General features: G+C 43.4%; 1 protein-coding gene across 9 annotated transcripts in view; it reads right to left on the reverse strand.

Moving 5' to 3' along the window:
- The window catches only part of adgrb1a (adhesion G protein-coupled receptor B1a), a 299,558-nt gene that overhangs the window by 122,175 nt on the left and 153,226 nt on the right, over positions 1-24,157 (reverse strand). For all 9 annotated transcript variants that reach the window (XM_080194597.1, XM_080194594.1, XM_080194593.1 and 6 more), the window contains 2 exons: positions 16,143-16,246; positions 4,265-4,367 (listed from right to left, as the gene is read on the reverse strand). In XM_080194597.1, coding sequence (XP_080050723.1) covers positions 4,265-4,367; positions 16,143-16,246 — 207 coding nt within the window. The remainder of the gene's footprint in view (positions 1-4,264; positions 4,368-16,142; positions 16,247-24,157) is intronic.

Consider the following 24,157-nt stretch of genomic DNA (forward strand, 5'->3'; position numbering starts at 1 on the left):
TTTCCCTCCCACAGTCCGAAAGATGTGCTGATTAGGTGCATTGGCAATGCTAAATTCTCCCTCAGTATGTCCAAAAAGCACAGAAGTGTAGCGACTAGTGGTTTTTCATAATAACTTAATTGCAATAAACTTAATTGTAAGCCTACTTGTGACAATAATAAATAAACATTAAACTTTCTCAAGGTGTATAGTTTAGGGGAACAGGTGGGTAAATATGTGGAGTTAAAGGGATAGGGTGGGTAAAATGGTCAGAGAGTTAGTGCAGACCTGATGGGATTCTATGATTCTATGTCTATATAGATCCACATGGTGTGGTTGACTCTTAACTGCCCTCTGAGTTGACCCAAATGACGCAGTTAGAGGCAACTCATCACTACCTGCTCAAATAAATGCTTGCTGACCAGAAGTTTCATATCCTAAGATGAATTTTGAAAATGCATAGCGTATACGTTAGTTAACAATAAAAATTAGTTCAAATAATAAAGATAGACAAGGGAATGAAAGAATTGTGTGGGAAGGATAAGAAGAAATCAAGGCCTGGAAAGTTTCAGATGGTAATCACGATGTGGAGATTCCAGCATTGGACTGGGGTGGGCACGGTAAGAAGTCCCACAACACCAGGTTAAAGGCCAACAGGTTTATTTGGAATCACAAGCTTTTGGAGCACTGCTCCTTCATCAAGCGATCACTCAAATTAACCTGCGGGTCTTTAACCTGGTGAGGGACATCTTACTGGAAAGTTGTACATTATCTTGGATGCAGTCTGAGCAATGGCAACAACAATGGTGTCTCAATGGATGGGCAAGGGGACCATGTGATCTCCTACATCATTAGAAAGCAATTGTGGTCCTTGTTCTTAACTGTGTTTCTTCCCAAACTGTCAGCGATCATTTTAAGGTTAGATCACTGTGGAAGCAAAAGAAAACAGCTCGAGGTTCTCTTGCACAAGCTCCGAAGAGTTTCTGTCCAACGTGGTGGAAGACTTCAGGCACAAGAACCTTCATTATGAAATAAAATACAGTTTAAAGTTTTTAAGGTTTGTAATTATTGTCACAAGTAGGCTTACATTTACACTGCGATGAAGTTACTGTGAAAATCCCCTAGTCTCCACAGTCCAGGGCACACAGAGAGAATTTATCATGGCCAATGCACCTAAGCAGCATATCCTTCGGACTCTGGGAAGAAACCGGAGCACCCAGGGGAAACCCGTGCAGTCATGGGGAGAATGTGCAGACACCGCACAGACAGCGATCCAAGCCGAGGATCAAACATATGAAGCAGCAGTGCCACCGTTTAGGCAGCTGAGAGGGAGACAGGAATGCAGCAAAGTTCAACCTGTTGATGGTCCTGTCACTGCCATATATCAAGGATAAGATTCCACCACTATAGTGGACAATTAGCCCCATTTCTTTGCCTGGAAAATGGCAGTGAGCAATTTCAACTTCCAGTCTCAAACTTCCAATACTTGGTGCTTCTGTTCAGATTTGTATACTTAATACTGAGGTGAAAAAAATTGTGACACAGGAGTGGTTTCACGTTATGTTACATGATACCATGATACATTCTTTGGTTATCATGCCCAGAATTACAGTCATATTTGTTTCATTGCATTAGGAGAGGCAATAGCCTAGTGGTATTATTGTTAGATTATTAACCCAGAAACTCAGCTATTGTGCCAGGGACGCAGGTTCGAATCCTGCCACCGCTGTTGGTGGAATTTGAATTCAATAAAAGAAAATTTGGAATTAAGAATCATGAAACCATTGTTGATTGCTGGAAAAACCCATCTGGTTCACGAATGCCCTTTCAGGAAGGAAATCTGCTGTCCTCACTTGGTCTGGCCTACACGTGACTCCAGCAAAGCAATGTGGTTGGCTCTCAACTAACCTCCAGCAACTAGGGTGGGCAACAAATGTTAGCCAGCCAGCGACCCCCAATGTCCCATGAGTGAATGATAAATAACCTGAAAATCTTTACATGCTGTTATCTCTTAAATAAGAGAAAAATCTGCAGTTCCTGATAATCAGAAATAAAAACATGAAATTCTCTGTATTTTTGGATTGTGTATGCTTGGTGATCTTAATTTATTGCTTTTGTTTGTTTTGGGCATAGCCTAGCAAGCATCTTAGCTATCTTGTTTCTATTCCTGATATGTCAATGTTTTAGTTGGAGCTCCTATCTTCTCAGGAATGGTCAATGCTGAATGTGTACCATGTATATTTGATACATTTTTGCAGCACAAAATGTACATTAAAAAATAAAGGAGGATGCCAGCATTAGAAGTCGCAGGCTGGCTCAGCTGCCTTGGAGCACGAAAGATGTAATCCAAGACCAGAGCACATAAACTGGCTGACACTCCAGTGCCATATTGTCAAATGCAATGCGCTTTGAGACAGATATCAAACGAAAACCATGTTCTGCTGATTTAGGTGGAAGTGAAAGGCCCTCTGGCACTCGCTAAAGAACAGAAACTCTCCCACAAGCAATATTAATAAAAAATGGACAGTCATGATTCATCTGATTGCCGTTAAATCCTGCAGCAAGCAAAATCAGTTCCATCTTTGCCAACGTAAGAACAGTTGTTGCACGACTGCAAAATTGTTCACCACGTGTGAAATTCTGCGAGTGAGTCCTGATGAAGCATTCTGAGGATGCAAGCCTTTCTTTTAAAGGAACATGGAACATGGAACTTGCATTCGCATAGTGCCTCTCAAGACCTCAGGGTAGCCAAAGCACATCACTGCCAATGACCAGGATTTTCCAGCTGCTCGTATTGGCGGGATCTTCCAGTCTCACCAATGGCACACCCTTGCCAGGGGTTGCCCAGCAACAAGGGGGCCGTTCAATGGGAAGACAACAGAGCCAGAAGAATACCCGTCACCAGCCGATGGCGGGAATCTCCGACACACAGGGGGATACATGGAAAATCCCACCCAATGAACGATTTGATGTTGGAGTGTGGGAAGCATGGCAGACAATTTGCACAACAGGAAGGAAATAAATGACGAGGTCACCTGCATTCAGCGCTGGCTGAGGGAGAAATGTTTGAAGACACTTGCTCTTCTCCAAATAATGCCTTGGGAACTTTGCATTTACTGAAGTCAGAAGACACTACTGTTAAGAAAGCCCACCAACACCTCTACTTTCTCAGGAGGCTAAGGGAATTTGGCATGTCCACTACAACTCTCACCAATTTTTACAGATTCACCATAGAAAGCATCCTTTCTGAATGTACCACAGCTTGGTATGGCTCCTGCTCTGTCCAAGGCTGCAACAGTCTACAAAGGGTTGTGAACAATGCCCAATCCATCATGCAAACCAGCCTCCCATCCAATGACTCCATCTACACTTCCCACTGCCTCGGAAAAACAGCCAGCATAATCAAGGACCCCATGCACCCTGGTCATATTCCCTTCCACCTTCTTCCATCAGGAAAAATATACAAAAGTCTGAGGTCACGTACCAACTGACTCAAGAACAGCTTCTACTCTGCTGCCATCAGACTTTTGAATGACCTACCTTATATTAAGCTGATCTTTCTCTACACCCTAGCTATGACTGTAACACTACATTCTGCACCCTTTCCCTTCCTAAATGGTATGCTTCATCTGTGTAGCATGCAAGAAACAATACTTTTCACTGTAAACTAATACGTGACAATAATAAAGCAAATCAAATCACGTTTTAACATCTCATTGGCATGTCGAACAAGTCAGCAATCCTTCAGTACACAGAATCATTATGGTGAAGGAGGAGGCCATTTGGCCCATTGAGTCTATGCCAACTCTCTTGGACAGAGTACCTAACCCTAACCCTTTCCCCACCCCATTCCTGTAACCCCACATGTTTACCGTAGCTAATTGATCTAACCTACACATCTTGGGATACTAAGGGGCAATTTAACATGGCCAATGCACCTAACCTGCACATCTTTGGTCAATGGAAGGAAGCTGCAGCACCCAGGAGAAACCCATACAGACACTGGGAGTACAAGCAGACTCCGCACAGTCACCCAGGGCTGCACTGAAGTACTAGTCTAGATTTTATATGCTCAAGCTCTTCAGTGGGACATGAAAGTACAACCTATTGAGCAAAGGCTGCAACTGTAAATAAACTACAACTATCTTCTCAGATTTCAGCATTCTAACTGCCTTCATGATATCGAGTCTCTTTAGTATAAAAAATGTTAAAGTTAAAATACCTAGATGCATATCTACCAAATAACATGCACACATAGTGCATATGTTAAAAATAAACCACTTACCTTATTTCTTGTCTGAGTTTGTCCTATCAGGATGAGAGCATTTGATGAAATGATTGACAGGCAGAAGTTTATTAAAATTACCGACCGTTCTGACCGAATGTACCTGCAATGTACATTAGAAACAAAAGTTACAATCTATGATTTTATCTTGTTAATTGTATAAGTTCATGTTAAGTATCTTCAGGTGGGGAAAAGTAGACACTTACTGATTGTACATATATAAAGGGACACTTTTGTTAGAACTGATTATTTACTCCTATTCCACATCTGGATGCCCCGAGAGAGACATGCAGAGTATGGCCGGAATCTTATCACCATTCACACTGGTGGGATTTTCCCATCCTGCTGCAGTGAACAGAGATTTGATCAGCCGCCAAATTCTCCGACCTCACTGCAGCGAGAGCATGGCATGAATGGCAGGTAAGATTGTGCCCTTTGTCCTTTTTTTGTTACAGTGTCCCTTTAAGGGACTGTTAACTTGCTCATTAGTTTTCAAAGCTAAATATAGCCGATGCCAGGAATCTGAACTATAAACCAAAAAAACATTTGGAAAATCTCAGCAGGTCTGGCAACACGAGTGTTTGAGAGTGTTTGCAATGATTGCACAATGTTTGGCACTATTTGCAATTCCTTAGGTACTGAAGCAGTCTATGTTCAAATGCAGCAATATCCAGGGTTGGGCTGACAAGTGGCAAGTAACATTCATGCCACACAAATGCCAGGCAATGATCATCATCAAAAGAGATAATCTAACCACCGCCCCTTGACATTCAATGGCATTACCTTCACTGGATTTCCTCCAGGTGCTCTGGTTTCCTGCCACATTCCAAAGATGTGCAAATTAGATGGACTGACCATGCTAAATTGATCCTAGTGTAGCGGGGACTAGCTGCGTAACTGTTTCGGGTTACAAAATTAGGGCCTAGGTGAGATTGTGGTCAGTACAGACTTGATGGGCTGAATGGCCTCCTTCTCTACTGTAGAGATTCTGTGATTCTCTCACTGTCAACATCCTTGGAGCTACCATTGACCACAAACTCAGCTGGACTCACCACATAAACACAGTGGCAACAAGAGCATGTCAGAAGCTAGGAATGCTGCTGCGAGTAACTCATCTCCTGACTCCCCAAAGCCTTTCTACCATCTACAAGGCACAAGCCAGGAGTGTGATGGAATAGTCCTCACTTGCCTGGATAGGTGCAGCTCCAACAACACTTCAGCAGCTTAACACCATCCAGGACAAAGCTGCCCAGTTGACTGGCACCACATCCACAAACATCCACTCCCTCTACCAATAGCAGCCGTGTGTACTATCTACAAGATGCACTGCAGTAGCTCACCAAAGATCCGCAGATAGCACTTTCCAAACATATGACCACTTCTACCTCAAAGGATAAGGACAACAGTTAAATGGGATCACCATCACCTGCAATTTCCCCTCCAAGCCAATCACCTCCTGATTTGGAAATATATTTGTTCACAATTGCTGAGTCAAAATCCTGGAATTCCTTTCCTAACCCACAGGACATGGACTGCAGTGATTCAAGAAGGCAGCTCACCATGACCTTCTCAAGGGTAACTAGGGATGGGTAATAAATGCTGGCCAGCCAGCAACACCATTGTCCCATAAATGAATGAAAAGAAAGTCCAGTATGACTTATCTTGGGGACACCTGGTTCCAAAGAGGACCGTACTGGACTTGAAACGTTAACTCAGGCTGTGATTTTCCAGTCGGATCCTCGCGGGCAACGATCAACCAAAGGACTAAAAAATCCCAATCCCTGTTTCTGTCTCCACAGATGCTGTAGGGCCTGCTGAGGTCTTCCAACATTTTCTAACTTTTATCATTATTAGTTTATTTTTAATCAATTTACTCGAGAGAGTATAAAATCATGGCTATGGCCACACTGGTCTGAAAATGCCCAATCTCATCTGATCTCAGAAGTTAAGCAGACTCTGACCTGGTTCATACTTGAAACGGGAGTCCAACTGGGAATACCAGGCACAACTAGGCTGTGACTGCTGGTGAAGGCTGCTCACGTCACTGTGGAACACATTCACTCTGCCACAAAATTGATAGGCCATCCCTTTGTTTAAGTTTATTTATTAGCATCACCAGTAAGCTTACGTTAAAACTGCAATGACATTACTGTGAAAATCCCCTCATTGCCACACTCCAGCGCCTGCTCGGGTACACTAAGGGAGAATTTAGCATGGCCAATGCAAACAACCAGCACATCTTTCGGACTGTGAGAGGAAACTGGAGCACTGGGAGGAAACCCATACGGACACTGGGAGAGTGTGCAGACTCTATACAGACAGTGACCCAAGCCGGGAATTGAACCCGGGTCCCTGTGCTGTGAGGCAGCAGTGCTGCCCAGAACACTTGGGGCCATCCACAACTGCATTTGACACAGAGTCCAGAGAGAATCGTCAGCCCCAACACAGTATTTTAGTCTAATTTGTTAAGTTTCCTTCAAAGTTTTGAATATTTTTTGTTACAGTGCTCCTTTAAGGGGCTGTTAATTAGTTCATTCAATAGTAAGTTCATTTAATAGTTCATTGATTGCTCTATCCTATAACGAGGTGCTTACTGACACTGTTCCAGAGTTAGGAGCTGTTCTTTTATATCGCCTCGCTTTGTGGATAAATTTAAAACTGAGTAAAGATGGACTCCTGGACTCCTCTTTCACCAACTGGCTCTGAGAAGTTTAAAGGGGTGAGAGTTGGAAAGTAGGATTTTTTTTAAAGTTACAATCTGAGTGGATTTTAAGCAGAATGGCTGAAAGCAAGTGAAATTTGCCAGGTTATGACAACCTACCAATGTTTTTGGAGTCTCAATCTTTTGGTCAGTTGAAGAATTGAGTGGAAATGAGGGCAAGCATTATGTTTCTACTGAGGAGGAAACAAACCTTGGCACTGTCACTTCCTAACAAAAGTAAACTGAGAAGCAAAGTCTTTGGTAAACTGGAAGCCAGTCAGTTGGATATCCAGGAAGGTTTGCTATTTCTATTAAATTACACAGAGGGAATTTACCTGCTAATCTTTAGTTTCAGAGATATTAGCAGGGTAAATATGGGGGTAATGGGGGATAGGGTGGGACTGTTGACAGTGCAGTCTCGAGGGGTCAAATGGCCTCTTACTGTACTGTAGGCACTCTATGATTTCCTGATCTATGACAAGACACAATCAGACTTTGATATCTTTTGAATAACAGCCAGATATTCCATGGAGGAATAAATTGTGGAACTTTAACAGATTGCATAAAGGATTACAGATTCAATTTGGAGATTCCATGCTCAGTGCTTACATTTAAATTACTGGGTTGTGTGAAGGTGTTGCTGAACTGGAGTTTGGTTCCCAGAAAGTGACACGTTTTTGGAACAGTTGTCTACTGCCATGAAAAAATTCCTATGGAAACAGTCAATTCAACAGATTGACTGCACAAATGGAACATTTTGTAGTGTCAGAAATGATGGAGGAGTCAAGGATGGCAGCATATATAGATCATCCAGAATCTGAAATTCCAGCACCAGTAAAAAGGAAGAGTTAAAGTAGGAAGGAATGAGGAATAAAGTACTTTTGGCCCACCTAGATACCATAAGGAATGGTAGGATTGGAGAAGCAACAGGTGAACGAATCCCTGGGGAACATTTAACGGTTAGCTCATGTGCGACTCAAAATATTACTCTGCTGGGAACTGTCCAAAGTGGAACAAGAGGGTTTTTGATGTGAGGCATGGCTGCGAAAATTTGGAGACAAAAGATAATGATCAGGCTAAAGGAACTATATTTGTCAAAATAATCTTTTTCTGCTGATGAATATATTAGTCGCAGATTTATTTAAGTGTGTGGTGTTAGATTATGGCTGCACCTCAACAGAGAGAACATATTGACCAAGATGTTATCCAGATTCACTCATGAATGAGCATCAATGAAAGGCCAGCAAATGCGAAAGTTCTGCTTGTTTTTCGTTTAGGGAAATCAATGTAGAGGTCATTAAAAAGAGTGGTGATTCCATGCAAAATATGGAGTAAGCCATTTTATTAGTACTGATGTTGTCTTTAGTGAGATATTTTTTCCATTAATTAACCCTTCCATGAAAGAGGCACAAACGAAACTGGACATGGAGCATGATAAAGGAATTGTTTTTGGAAAGTTGCTGGATCTGCAGTTTACCCAATCTTTATTGTATACGTTTATCAAGACCTGATATTTCTAACCAGATTATTGGAGAAGTTCAAATGGCGCCAGGGAATTAGAATCAGACATCAAAAAAAGTTGCACAGACAATTTGTTCATCCTTCTTGTCAATAATACAAATCTTACTAAAGGATGCAGGTGTGGTTGTTGAAGATTATACAAAGCTCGGTGATTGGTTCAAAATGTGAAATATGTAATAAGTATTGGAGAACATCGCTGTGTCCTATTGTAAAGCCTTCCTTTACTTTAATGGAAGGGTTGCCATGGATCTAAAGTTATGGAGCAAAGGCACAATTATTTTCCTTTTAAACTTTATAGACATATGACAACCAGACTTAGTCTTTCAACAGTATTGTATAATAAGGAAGAGGATGATTGCAGATAGAATCATGGAGAAACGGATTGGAACCAGTCTTGGATAAAAGCTAAGTTTCTGACTGATAATGAAAGAAAAGTTGCAAATGACAAGTTTAGAGACGTGTGAAAACACAAACATTGTGGTTATGTATTCCACAGCTGAAAGTTCTTTCTGCAGTACACTCAGAAATAGATGGACCTGTGCAGATAAGGCTTATAAGACTAATGTGAGGCTAATTATTTAGAGTTTTGAAGAATAACTGGATGCTACAGATGTGATAATGAACTTCTCAGTCTTTTTAGCTCTTTTGCCCACATTTTATGGAAATATAGATCAATCAACATAAAAGCTGCTTTTCTTTGAGGTGAAAGGTATTAGAAGTGTTTCTGAAACTGTTTGAAGAGGAGGTGATGCAGAAGGGAAACTGTGGAAACTAAAAATAATAGGCGAGATTCTCTGGCCTCCCAGCTGTGTGTTTCCTGCCGGCGGGAGGTGGCATATTGTTTGTAGTGGCAAGATTCTCTGATCCCGCTGTTCATGGGAATTCCTACTGACGTCATCCCACACCGATGGGAAACCTCCAGCTGGGTTTCACTATCGGCGGGTAGGAGAATCCCACTGGCACAAACAGCCAGAGAATACTGTCCCATGAGGTTATGGCCTGAGGGTGTTGTACCTTTTGGTGAGATCTGTTTTGCTGAAAATGGGCTGTGCCCAACTAAAAGAAGAAGCTGCAATAATTTATTGGGATCAAAAAGAGAAACTTCAGGCATCTTCGTGCTTCGTGTTGATGATTTCTTATGGGGCAGTGCTGTAGAATTTGAGAAATAGGTGTCATTCATAAGATCAAAATGGGATTTAAGATTGGAAGTCAGGCCTCAGGAGATTTTAAATACACTGCTTTAGACATTAAGCAGCACAGGCCTGGAGTAACTTTGAATAATAAGTGAGTATTACTCTTAATCAGGAAAATCCACCTAATACTTTAACCAAAAGCTTTTCCCTAAAAGGATCAGAATTGCCAAATCTCAGCACATCCTTGCATACATATCTGGGCACATTAGCTGGGATAATCCAGCCCTGTCATGGCGGGAACTACCCTGGCAGATTCAGTGGCCTAGCCAACAATCCATTCACTTTTGGTGCGACTGGATAATCCTGGTGGTGGGCGGGGCCGGACAATTCGAATCCTAATTTACTGCAAGTGTGCAGGTGTGTGAGTTGAAGTGAGGTCAGGTTCAACTCCAGCAATGATGCTTCTGCGGTCGAACAGCTGAGGCAATGCTGAGGTTCACATGTGGAAGTCAGCCATTTTCGCTTGTCAATAGACCAGAGGATGACCAGTGACCATATAATCACATTCCAGCAAGAAGTCAGGTTTCACAGGAAAGGAAGGTGGGGTCGGAGGCAATAAGTGTGGTGGGGTGGGGAGGGGGTGGGGGAAGTACCCGGAGGTGGGAAGACAGAGGGGAAACTTTAAAATTCAGCAGCATAAAATAGATTCACGCGGATTGGAGATATTTTGATGTGTTGCTCTCCAAGGTCCTGAATCATAATCTCCAATAAAGATTGGGCTGCCATAAATATCACAAACTTGGTTGGGTGATGACAATTTCGAAATCGCGAGAGTTTCCAATGCTCATAGTAAATCTAAAAATGATCTACACGTGACCTTTGCGCTTCGATTCAACTTCAGTTACAAAGAAATATGCCAGTCAATCTCGGACTGATCTAACTCTATATTGGTTTCAATCATGATGGATTTGACTTCCAAATGGATGGTTGATTTGCTGATTAGACAGAGTAAAATGTCAACTGCAACTGATTCTGAAAGTGAAACGCTCAGAGTCAAGGATTTTAATCTCAGGGCTAGGTGACTGGCCCTCTGCTTTCAGAAACATGCATCACGTTTTCAATCAATCAGCAGTTCATGATTCAATGAAGTAGGAGGATACAGTGAAGAACTCCAATGTTTTTCAAATAATGACTTATTGCACTCTGAACTTTTGCAGGTCTGATCATCTTGCCTTTCATTAAACGCATCTATTTGGAATATATTATTGGTATTCTGTTAAACGAGTAATCAGCGATGGTTCAGCAGGTTAAAGCACGGGTCCACAACCTGGTTTCAAAACATAAAAGACTCGCTGAGGCTGAAGGGGCAATCTTGCAGCCGGAGGTGGATTTACACTGTGGAGCCCCAAACTCACTTTCTTTTCTGACCCCCCCCCGCCCCCTGCCGCCCCCACCCCACCTCCCAATATATCATATGCACCTCCTGATCCCCCGACCACCCTTGTCCTACAGAACACAAAGACGCAACCCACAAAAGGGCAGAAACTGATCACAGTTTTCATGCATTTTATTCATTCATGACTGTCATAAGTAGGCAAACATTAACATTGCAATTAAGTTACTGTGAAAATCCCCTAGTTGCCACACTCCGGCGCCTGTTCAAGTGCACTGAGGGGGAATTTAACAGGGCCAATGCACCTAATCAGCATGTCTTTTTCGGACTGTGGGAGGAAACCGGAGCAAACCCACGCAGGCATGGGGAGAACGTGCAGGCAGTGACCCAAGCCGAGAATCTAACTCAGGTCCCTAATGCTGTGAGGCAGCAGTGCTAACCACGATGCCACTGTGTTTGTAAATACATGCCTGCGTGAATAATTCCTGAATTGAAATCCAGGCTTACCTTTTGTCAGCATGACGGTAGAGATGGTCAATATTGCAATGTGTGGCTTAACTATGCTGTTACTCTGGATTTCAAGCCACATTCACTCTGCTCTCCTCCTGACTGTCCCCTCCTCACAAAACGCAATCCAGCCCACAATTTCTCCCTCCCTACAAGTCTGCAGCTCTGGTTAAGCACCAGCAGTCCCCCCACCCCACTACCACTACGCTGTGCCCCCATATCCTCTCACTCTACCAGCACCCCTCCATGCCTCACACTCTCCCATTCACCTAATCTCGCTTTTCTAGGGTCTTCAAGGCAGCCTCCTGCCTCACTCATCATTTCCGCCGCAGGTAAGGCTGGATTTGATGCCTCACGGTTCGTGGGGCTGGCCTGCCCTTCTTCGCCTTGGGGGTCAAGCCGCCCCTTGCCTGTTCCCCCCCCACCGACTGCTCGGCAGCTGCTGACCGACCGGCTTTCGCACAGGCCAAGGTAAGAAACCAGGGTGGAGAAACCTGCCGGCTGTGCCTTTTTACACATAAGTAAAACACCGGAGCCTCTGCCCCTCCCCCCCCTCCTCGCCTATGCACGCCTCAACATTTGGACCAGTCTGATTTGCTTCTTTAAGGGGACTTGACCAGAGTCTGATGTCACTCTGCATTGCCTGCTGGTAGGCTCGTATCAGCAAATATGGAGTTATTCGGCTCTGATTGGTGCCACAAACACTGGCCATTGCAGAGGCCCCCCATCAATGGTCAGGGCCCTTGCCTAGGCATGGTGTGGCTTCATTGTAAATCTGCCTCTGCTTGCAGCTGTTCCAGACTTTAAGATCATACATGGATATAACTACACCAGCAGACCTCGATACAGCTTTTCAACTTGTTGCACCTGCAAGGTGCCTCTGACAATGAATTATAATCAAGGTTATTTTGTAGCTCACACCACTTCCCACAATATAATTATACTGGTTTATTACCTCCATTTTAAGTCCTCTTCCCCCTTAATGTGTAACTGAGACAAGGACTCAAGGACAGATCTGGTTCAGCAGGTTTGAAGCTTTTCGGCAGCCCATTTTATTTCCCATCTCCGAACCAATTTTCTGCCTTTCTGGTCTAATCCTCAACGCTGATACTCTCATTCCTGCATCTCCTGTCTGGATCAATGCAACTTTGACCTCTGGCATTGATTTCGATACGTATGCAATTTGTGTTGGAGCTCCTAATCCCAAACTCACTGATTACCCACTATTTCACCCGTTGAGTGGCTTGTCTCGACTCACAAGACATCAATCTGTCAAAACATCCAACAGCCGCTCCAGTGATATGTTTGAAATGGAAAAGACTGCTTGGTTTTGATTTTTAACAAGGGCGGTAACGCTTCCTCACCTCTCTCAGTGAAGGCTGCGCTGCACACTTCTTGCATGATAGGCAATGTTCTCTTCACTAACAAATGTTTAGCCAGCTACTGACACCTCAATTCAGATAGGTTAGAGCAACTGGTCAGACAGGAAACCAATATTCAGGAGCCTGCTTACTCATGTGGATAGATACATACATCAAAGGCCTGCTCAGAATGTTCTCACTGAAAAGTGACGGAGCACAAATGTATCTGAGACCAAGAGAAAACCTTTGTTTTAGATCTGTACTGGGCAGCCTCTTAGTAGTCAAATGACCGAGAACATCTTTCATAGAATTCCTACATTACAGAAGGAGGCCATTTGGCCCATCGAGTCTGTACTGATTCTCTGGCATAGTATCCCACCCAGGCCTTATCCCCATAACCCCACATATTTACCCCGCTACTCCCCACAATCTACATATGCCTGGACATTAAGGGGCAATTTAGCATGGCTAATCAACTTAACTTGCACATCTTCAGACTGTGGGAGGAAACTGGAGAATCTATAGAGTCAAATCCCTCCAATGCAGAAGGAATGGCCCACCGAGTCCGCACCAACCACAATTCCACCCAAGCCCTATTCCCGTAACCCCACATATTTACCCTGCTCATCCCCTGACACTAGAATCAACTTAGCATGGCCAATCAACCTAACCCACACATCTTTGGACTGTGGGAGGAAACCAGAGCACTTGGACGAAACCCATGAAGACATGGGGAGAACATGCAGACTCCACATGGACAGTGACCCAAGGCCAGATTTGAACCCAGGTTCCTGGCGCTGTGAGGCAGCAGTGCTAACCACAGTACCACCATGCTACCTGGAGCACCTGGAGAAAACCCACACAGACATGGTGAGAATGTGCAGACTCCATACAGTCTTGAAAAGATGATTTTTAAGGTACTTTACATCACCTTAATTAAAAGCTAGTAAATATCAAATTTCCAAGATCACTTTTGCAACACTGCCCATCGAAACTGCTTGTCAAAGTAAAAATTACTGGTGCTTTTCTATTAAGCTATTTTTTGTGGCTCCCTATTTCCTTTGCACCCTTTTGTTATGTTGTACTTGCTGTGTTAGTCCCCTTGCTGTACTCACCTTGAAGGGATAGGGCAGAATAACCCAATCCAGCAAAGACATGCCCACAGGTCTTTCTAATGTAATGCCTGATCAACCCACCATGAACGCTTCAGAAAAGGGTTTGCTGCCCTGATTTTCACTCCTCTCTCAGACAAAAAGATTCATAGTGTCATGCACATTCCTCCAGGCAAGCTGAGACTCAAGCGTACATGTCCTGGCCTATTAGCGTAACATCTGTCATAGGAAAAATGTTGGAATTAAGGCAGTTGTAGTGGGGCGCTCAGGAAATCTCAGTGCAATCAGGCAGAGTCAACATGCTTTTGTGAAAGGCAAATAATGTTTGACTAATTTATTAGAGTTCTTTGAGGAAGTAACGAGCAATGTGGATAAAAGGGATGTGGCACACTTAGATTTCCAGAAGGCATTTGTCAAGGTGTCACACCAAGTTTGCTATGAACTCATGGTCTAGTGGGTAACATATTAACATTGATAGAGGATTGGTTAGCTAACAAGAAACAAGAGTCGGCATAAATGGTTAATTTTCAGGTTGGCAAGATGCAATGAGCGGAGTGCCACAGGCATCAGCGCTGAGGCCTCAACTACGTAATATCTGAATTATTGGCTTTGATGATGGGGTTGCATGTCTGGCTGCTAAATTTGGTGATGACGCAAAGATAGGGAGAAACATAAGTTGCGAAGAAGGCATAAGGAGTTTGAAAAATGACATGGATAGCGAGCAGGCAAAAATTTGGCAGATGAAATATAATGTGGGAATGTTTGAGCTTCTCCAGTTGGGTTGGAAGAAGAGAAAAGCAGCATATTATTTAAATAGGAAGAGATCACAGAACTCGGTACAGAGGAATCTGGATGACCTGGTACATGAACCACAAGAAGTGAGTACGTTCGATATAGTAGGAGATTACAAAGGCAAGTGGAAGACTGTGATTTACTGCAAGGGGAATGGAAATAAAAGTACGAGTGTTTTGCTTCAGTTGTGCAGAGTATTGGCAAGAACACACCTGGAGTGCTGCGTACAATTCTGATCTCCTTACTTGAGGAAGGACATCATTGCATTAGCAGCAGTTTAGAAAAAGCTCATTCGACTGATTCCTGGGATAATGGGGTTATCCTGAGGAAAGGATGGATAGGTTGGACCTGTATCCATTTGAGTTTTGAAGAATGAGAGGCAGTCTTATTGAAAAAGGAAATCCTGAGAGTACTTAACAGGGTGGATACTGAATTGGAATCAAATTCGTGAACAAGAGCTTCAACATGAGGGTCTTGCTCCCAGCAAGGAGGGGGAACCGCTACTCTGTTAGCCTGGAATCAATTTCAAGCATATATCTTGTGGGAAATGACAGTGAGCCTATGTAATTCTGCATGATGTCCTCCACTGCCTATTCAATTTAATAAAAACCAGAGGGAAGGGAAACAAGTAAATAAACAAGTAAAACAAACAGCAACATTTCTGAAGAAAGTACAGTCGGAGATTAGACGTATTTGATCTCAAGAACAATGCACTAGCTGGACAACAAACTTGATTTCAAATCTATGTAGCCGAAGTTTCTCATCCCTGGAGCCATTCTCATGAATTTTTATGTGCCCTCTCTAATGCCTTTGCATCCTTTCTAAAGTGCAGTGCCCAGAACTGGATCCAGTCCTCTAGTTGAAGCTGAACTAATGTTTTATGTAAGTTTAACAGGACTTCCTTACTTTTGTATTTTATGCTCCCACTAATAAAGCGTATTAACAGCGCACTCAACCTGTCCTCTGAGCTTCAATGATACATGCACATACACATCCAGGTCCCTCTGATGCTGCAATCCTTTTAGAATTTTACCCTTTGTATTTTACATTGCCTCTCCACATGCTTCCATTCAGAATGAATCTATGGAACAGAAAGCCATGAAAGACACAAGATTTGGAACAAAAATCCATGGGGCATTTACATAACAGTAATTGACTTAAATTCTTTATAATGACCCCCTTTAGTCAAGGCCATCGAGAAATATGCTGCATTAAGTAGGTCACCCCTTCAAGAAGTTCTCTGCTGGATTAAAAGCAGGTAATTATGTCAGGTCTTTTGACTACATGTCAGCCAATATAACCTTTTGAACATTCGTTGCAATTCAGTTGTATTAATAAAACAAAATTCTGTATCATACCTCCAGACAGATACATAAATAATGATTAACAGCAGGAGAGTCAATGAGGAAACTCCACAGCCAACGATTAGAGTGACGGAAGGCAGGATCACTTTGTCCATGTTCTATGAGAAAGCCAGAATAAAGAGATTGTCAGAGTTATCAGTGAACTTCTTCATGCAATGAATTACCATTGTCATGTTTTAAATCAAGATGTAACACAAATTTATTTTCCCACAACAACTTAAAGTACCTACTCATTTCGGGAATTTACTCTGTATTTAATATTATAGTATGTTATATCACTTCACCAGTAAGTTAAATGCTGCTAATGCTAATACGTGATGTTTGACTAGAAGCACAAGGGGCGGGCGGGATCATATGAAAATTTGACAGTCTCAGTTCTGGTGTGAAAACTGGCAAAGAACACTCCAGTTCCTTTGGCCAGTCTTCTCTCCAAATCTTGACACCTTAACTGCCCAAGAAAAGAATTGGGTGAGAAGGAGAGCCGGGAACTAGCTCCGCAGAGATTGGGGTGCCATTTTCAAATTAGTCTCACCCCCTCCACCATGGGGATAACTGTGACCTTCTTCCACCTCCCCACCTCACCCACCCCCCAACCTCACCCCACCAACCATTGACAGCATACCCCTTCCCCCACCGGACCATCACTGGCATCAACCCAATTAGCACCCCATCCCCCAATCATCCACAATAGTGCCCCGCCAGCCCCCTCATTAGCAGCATCACTCCCTCCGCCTCCCAATCCGATTATCACCAGAATCTCCACCCATCTCTTGTATCTGCAGTGTCAACGTGGGAAAGAACAAGGATACAGAACAGTGCAGTGAAGGGACAGGCCCTTCAGCCTGCCAAGTCTGTGCTGACATACATACCTCTCTAATCTAATATTTTCTTAGCTCTATGTGGTTTATATCCCCCATTCCCTGCCTATTCCTGTATCTAACCGGATGCCGCTTGAAAGATGTTATCGAATCTGGTTCCACTACCTCCTCCGGCAGCATGTTCCAGGCATTCACCATCCTCTATGTGAAAAAATTGTCCTTTAATCTTTCCCTCTCTCACTTTTAACCTATGGCCCTGAGTAATTCACCCTTTGACCTTGGGGAAAAGACTCTGACTATCCACTCTATTCAAGCCTGTCACAATCTTGTAAACCTCTATCAGATCCCCTTCATCCTCCAATGAAAATCACCCAAGTTTGTTCAAACTTGCTTCATAGTCTATATCCTGCAAATCAGGCAACATCCGGATAAATCATTTCTGCACCTTTCTGATGCATCAACATCCTTCTGGATGTGGGGCAGCCAGAATTGTACACAATATTCCAAATGTGGCCTAAACAAAGTCTTATTCAGCTGCAGCATGATTTTCCAATTCCTATGCCCAACACCCCAACTGATGAAGACCACCATGCCACATGCCTTCTTGGCCACCTTGTCCACCTGTGCCAAAGGACATGGCCAGGGTACTGCTTGGTCATTTCCTTCCCCTCAGGGGCTTTAGTGACCTTTGCACCCCTGAGAAGATGTCCCCACCACAGGTTCACAACTAGGTGAACCTGTTATAAACCTCACCAATGTGCATCACGCCAGTGAGTTTTGAAAATCCAGTGAGGCGTGATGATCTGGCAAGAGAGATATTTGAGTAAAAATTATTTCAGCAAACACAAATCAGATTCTTGCCCATTACAAGAACATAAGAACTAAGAGCAGAAGTAGGCCAACTGGCCCCTCGACCCTGCTCCGTCATTCAATAAGATCATAGCTGATCATTTTGTGGACTCAGCTCCACTCACCCGCCCGCTCACCATAACCCTTAATTCCTTTACTGTCAAAAATTTATCTATCCTTGCCTTAAAAATATTCAATGGGATAGCCTCCCCTGTTTCACTGGGCAGGGAATTCCACAGATTCACAACCCTTTGGATGAAGAAGTTCCTCCTCAACCCAGTCCTAAATCTGCCTCCTCTTATTTTGAGGCTATTCCCCTAGTTCTAGTTTCACCTGCCAGTGGAAACAACTTCCCTGCTTCTATTCCCTTCATAATCTTAAATGTTTCTATAAGATCTCCCACATTCTTCTGAATTCTAATGACTATGGCCCCAGTCTACTAAGTTTCTCCTCATAAGCCAACGCTCTCAACTCCGGAATCAACCTAGTGAATCTCCTCTGCACCCCTCCCATGCCAGTATATCCTTTCTCAAGTAAGGAGATCAAACCTGAACACTGTACTCCAGGTGTGGCCTCACCACATGTTATACAGCTGCAAAATAACCTTGCCGTTTTTAAACTCCATCCCTTTAGTAATAAAGCACAAAATTCCATTTGCCTTCTTAATTACCTGCTGCACCTGCAAAGCAAGTCCTTAAGATTCCTGCACAAGGACACCCAGGTCCCTCTGCACAGCAGCCTGCTGCAATTTTTTACCATTTAAATAATAGTCCATTTTGCTGTTATTCCTACCAAGATGGATGACCTCACATTTACCAACATTGTACTCCATCTGCCAGGCCCTCACCCACTCACAGATTATCTATAACCCTTTGCAGACTTTCAGCATCCTCTGCACACTTGGCTCTGCCACCCATCTTAGTGTCATCTGTGAATTTTGACACACTACACTTGGTCTGCAACTCCAAACCGTGTAAATTGTAAACAATTGCAGTCCCAACACTGATTCCTGAGGCACACCACTGGTCACTGATTGCCAACCAGAAAAACACCCATTTACCCCCACTCTTTGCTTTCTGTCAGTTAACCAATCCTCTATCCATGCTAACACGTTACCAGTAACACTTTATCTTATGTAGCAGTCTTTGGCTCAACACCTAGTCAAATGCCTTCTGGAAATCCAGACACACCACATCCACAGGTACACCAATTTATTATGGGTGGTGCCCTCAAGCTTGCCAGAGAAACCATGTACAAGGCCAGAGGAACGAGCTCTCTATTATGGAGTTTAAAGTGGAAATTTTCCTGATTCTTGACTGTGGTAGAAAGGCTCAACAAAGTTCGTTCCAACAAAATAACTTGTCTTTATTTCTGGAAGACTGCATGCAATATTGGCAAAAACTTGAGTTTAGAGAGCCGTCATTATGACTTGGTAATTCTTCCTCAAGTCTGCACTTACATAAAGAATCAACTCAGTATTTACACATAATCATCAGTTTGCATGACCAGAGCTTATTCAGGAATTTGATCAAATAGAGGCATCATAAGTAATGTCATAAATCATGGTATAACCTGCAGACCTCCTAGAACTCTTTGTCTCATCAGTCATACCTTTACCTTGTCCTTTGATAGAACAGAGGAAGGTCGATGACTCCTTCATCCCTGACCTTATCTTGTCAAACTCATACAGCTCTAGGTCATGTGGAGTCAGCCTTATCAGGTCTTACCAAGGTTAGGCACAGCTTAACCTTCTCTGGTCTTATTCATGTCTTAAGTTTTGTGGGGTCAGTCTTATTAAGTCTTACAGGGGTATGGCATTTTGGAATAGCTTGATCAGCTTTCCTTATTTTGTACCAAATACTTGACCAATTTTCCCATCATGCCACTACTTCATTTGTACAACTTCACCATGGGTGTGAACCTGATTACATCAATGACAAGGGAGATGAAGATCGCACATCAGAATGTGGCCAGCAAGATTTGCCTTTCAGGGATTCACTGGATCTTGATGCAGGTGATCTCACAGACAAAGGCTGAAGGCTGAAGATCTGGCCCAAGAACTTGGTTTTGAGGTTCCGACGGGCCCAGGAGCAGAGATGGTAAGGAAATAAAAATACTGCCACCAGTCTGTCTGCCAATTCCATGGCTGCGTTCTGCATCTGGCTCAATTTTGGGGGATGAGACTGTGTAGTGCTATCCATCCACATGCAGCAGGTAGCTGTCTAAGGTTTGATTCTGATTTGATTTATTATTGAAGCATGCATTGGTATACAGTAAAAGTATTGTGTCTTGTGCACTATCCAGACAAAGCATACTGTTCATAGAGAAGGAAAGGAGAGGCTGCAAAATGTATTGTTACAGTCATAGCTAGGGTGTAGAGAAACATCAGATAAATGATCTCCAAAGATGTCCAAGTTAAGTGGATTGGCCGTGCTAAGTTGCCCCTTAGTGTCCAGGGGCCTAGCTAGAGAAAGTGCATGGGGTTGTGGGCTTAGGGCCTGGATGGGGTCGGTGCAGACTTGATGGGCTGAACGGCCTTTTTCTGCACCATAGGATCTTCTGATTTCTATGATGAGAGGTAGGTCCATTGAAAAATGCGATGGCAGCAGGCAAGGAGCTGTTCTTAAGTCAGTTGGTATGTATCCTCAGACTTTTGTATCTTTTTCTCAACAAAAGAAGGTGGAAGATAGTATGAGCGGCATGGGTGGGTATTTCCCACAAAAGCTGGCTGCTTTTCAAAGGCAGCAGGAAGTGTAGACAGAGTCAATGGATGGGAGACTGGTATCAATGATGGACTGGACTTCGTTCACGCCCCTTTGTAATTTCTTGATCAGAAGGCGCACTGAGTATAGCTTGCCAGAAGTTGCCATGCTCCAGCGCCATTTTGGAAAGGGGGTGTGAGGCTGGTTTGAGTAATGGATTGGGCTACATTCATGACCTTTTATAGTTCCTTACAGTCTTGGACAGAGCAGGAGCCATACCGAGCTGTGATACAACCAGAAAGAATGCTTTCTACGGTGCATCTGTAAAATTTGTGAGAGTGACTATGAAAGGAGGCAAAATGGGATTTTCCAGTCAAGCTCCAGGTCCCCACAGGCGGGAGGTAGGATGAACTGCTTGGGGCAATCCTCCAGTGGCAAAGCAGTGAGCAGCACTCCAGGCAAGCCTCTTGTGACGCACCCTGCCTACCTGAGTGCAGTAGCAGTCATGGACTGCAATGTCAAGAGTTGTATCCCAAAACCATTTTTAATGCTGTCTCTGTCTGTTACTGGTCATCGCAGCTTGCTGCTGCTTTCAAGCGGCAAAGACTTCTGATTGGCCATCTGGCTTCAAGGGTTAACCCACTTTCTCAGTTAGATAGCACCTCCTTTCTCTCAACATTAACTGGCCACCTCAGAGGAAGTCAGAATGAATGACTATTTCCTACAAAACACGGGCTTCTGACCCACGTGGTGGCGTTCAGAATCCCATAGGGAAAATCCTGGCCAAAGTTCTTGACATAATGGGGTGCTTTTGGTTAAGTATTTTTCATCCATTTACAATTTGTGGGCACTGCTGTCTAGGCCCATCCCTAATTGCCCTTGAGAAAGTGGTGGTGAGCTACCCTCTTGAACCTCATCGAATGGTGGCACAGTGGTTAGCACTGTAGCCTCACAACCAGCCTTGGGTGACTGTCTGTGTGTGTGGAGTTTGCACGTTATCACAGTGTCTGCATGGGTTTCCTCCAGATGCACTGTAAGGATTCTATGGCATAGCTACATCCACAGTGCGATTAGGGAGGCAGTTTCAGGATTTTGACTCAGTGACAGTGAAGGAAAGGTAATATATTTCTAAGGTAGGATGATGCGTGACATTTACAGGGAGTTCCAAGTATTCCCATGTATGTATTACCCTTATTCTTCTAATTGTAGTGGTTGTGCTTTGGAAGTTCTGCCTGAGAAGACTTGGTGATTTCCTGCAGTGCATCGTGTACATACTGCTGCCACCATTCATCAGTGGTGGAAGGTGCGAATGTTTGTGAATGGGGTGTCAGTCAAGAGGGCCACTTTGTCCTGGATGGTGTCAAGCTTCTTAAGTGTTGTTGGACCTGCACTTATCCAGGCAAGTCAAAGCTATTCCATCACATGCTAATGTCTGGCTTGTAGATACCAGACAGATTTTGAGGGGCAAGGAGCTGGATTACTCATCGCAGACGTCTTCACCTCTGACCTGCTCTTGTGGCTACAATATTAACATGGCTAGTCCAGTTCAGCTTCTGATCAATGGTAACTCCCAGGATGTCGATAGTGGGGGATTCAGTGATGTAATGCCATTGAATGTCATGAGGAGATGGTTAGATTTTCTCTTCTTGGAGATGGTCATTGCCTGGCATTTGTGTGACACAAATTTTACTTGCTATTTAGCAGCCCAAACCTGGACATTGTCCAGATTTTGCTGCATTTGGACACAGACTGCTTCAGTATCTGAGGAGACGCAAATGATGCTGAACATTGTGAAATCATCAGAGGCAAACATCCCAATTCTGACCTTACGATAGAAGGAAGGTCATTGATGAAATAGCTGAAGATAATAGGGCCTAGGACACTACCCTGAGGAACTCTTGCATCATTGTCCTGTAGCTGAGATGATTGCCCTCCAACCATTTTCCTTTGTGTCAGCTATGACTCCAATCCCATCAAATCCCATTGACTTCAATCTTACTTGCACACCTTGGTTGCACACTTAGTCAATTGCTACCGTGACGTCAAATACAGTCACCCTTAACTCATATCTGGAATTCAATTCGTTTATATATGTTTAAACCAAGATGAAAATGAGGTCAGGAGCTAAGGGGCCCTGATGTAACCAAAACTGAGCACGCATGAGTGGGTTATTGCTAAGCAAATGTCACTTGATAGCACAGCTGATCGTTTGGTCCGTCAGTTTATTGATGAGCAAGAGTAGGTTGATGTTCCTTGAAATGTGTTCACTGACACTTTTGTTCCCAAAGCTATCAAACTAATTATGTTCCCTTTTCTTCAATGTTATCCCTTCTCTTCCAAGTGTTGAATCATGGCAGCAGCCTTGTATTTCTTTGTTCAACATGATGTTTATTCATGAATATGTCTAGTTGATGTGAGAAAATATTAAACTGTGAAATACATCACCACAGGGCTTGATGTGTTGGCTTCCACTATCCACTCGCACAGATTTTCCAGAAACGATTGAATCAAACAGAGATTAAGTTTATTTATTAGTGTCACAAGTGGGCTTAAATTAACACTGCAGTGAACTTACTGTGAAAATCCCCGAATCATCACACTCCGGCATCTGTTCGGGTACACTGAGGGAGAATTTAGCATGCATCTAACCAACACGTATTTTGGACTGCGGGAGGAAACTGGAGCACCCGGAGGAAACCTTTGCAGACACAAGGAGAAAATGCAGACTTTGCACTGATAGTGATCCATGCCGGGAATCAAACCTGGGTCCCTGGTGCTGTGAGACAGCAGTGCTAACCACTGTGGAACCCAAGCTGATATTTCCTTCTCTCAGGTAATGTGGTCAGCCGGAACATTCTAACTGCTCTTCCACCAAAGATCGATGCATTGAGTGCCAAATAGGAACCAAAGCTGGGACCTTTTGGTTTCTGCAGATTAATGTTAAGCCATTCGTTACATTTATCTGCATCACAAGGAAGCATTTTTAAATTAAATCAAAAGGTAACAAAACCACCCTGTAGAGGTGTCCACACTTTGCTACCTCTCTAACTTGCTGAAAACCTAATCACATCCACGCAAACATTAGGAAGCATCAATGAGAGAAATTGTTTCATGGTGAGTGGGGGGGAAAGTCAGGCAGAAAACTCTGTATTCCTGCAGGCAGTGTAGCCCTGAACAGGCTCAGAGTTGGACGTGTGCCTATCCTACCATTATTAAATGATACTTCAATAAAAATAAAAGTGACAATCAAGTAAGAGGAGAGTTGTCTGCATAACTATCCGATCAATATACTGTAGAACCATATCTAGCCCTAACATAGTAAGAATTTAACATCAATGTACATTTCCTGTCATTTTATTTTCTATTACAATTCATACATTCACATCTATGATGGAAAGTGGTTACGTAAAACCTGTTAGGCTATAACTGCACGCTCCCCCACCTGCCCCCATCCCTTCAGTGGAGGTGCTGCAATGCCAGTTGTCACAGTAATTACAGTGTGCAAGTTTACATAATAAATGTGGGACATGGGAATCTATATTGGATGACAAAAATAAGGGCAGTATGCCCGATTTTTAGCTGGATACTGAGTACATCTGTGTGCCTACTTCGGCTTTTCCCTGCTCTTGAACACTGCTTC

This window comes from Carcharhinus amblyrhynchos, chromosome 8 (assembly GCF_965287045.1).
Source record: "Carcharhinus amblyrhynchos chromosome 8, sCarAmb.v2.hapA, whole genome shotgun sequence".
In the NCBI taxonomy this organism is placed as follows: domain Eukaryota; kingdom Metazoa; phylum Chordata; class Chondrichthyes; order Carcharhiniformes; family Carcharhinidae; genus Carcharhinus; species Carcharhinus amblyrhynchos.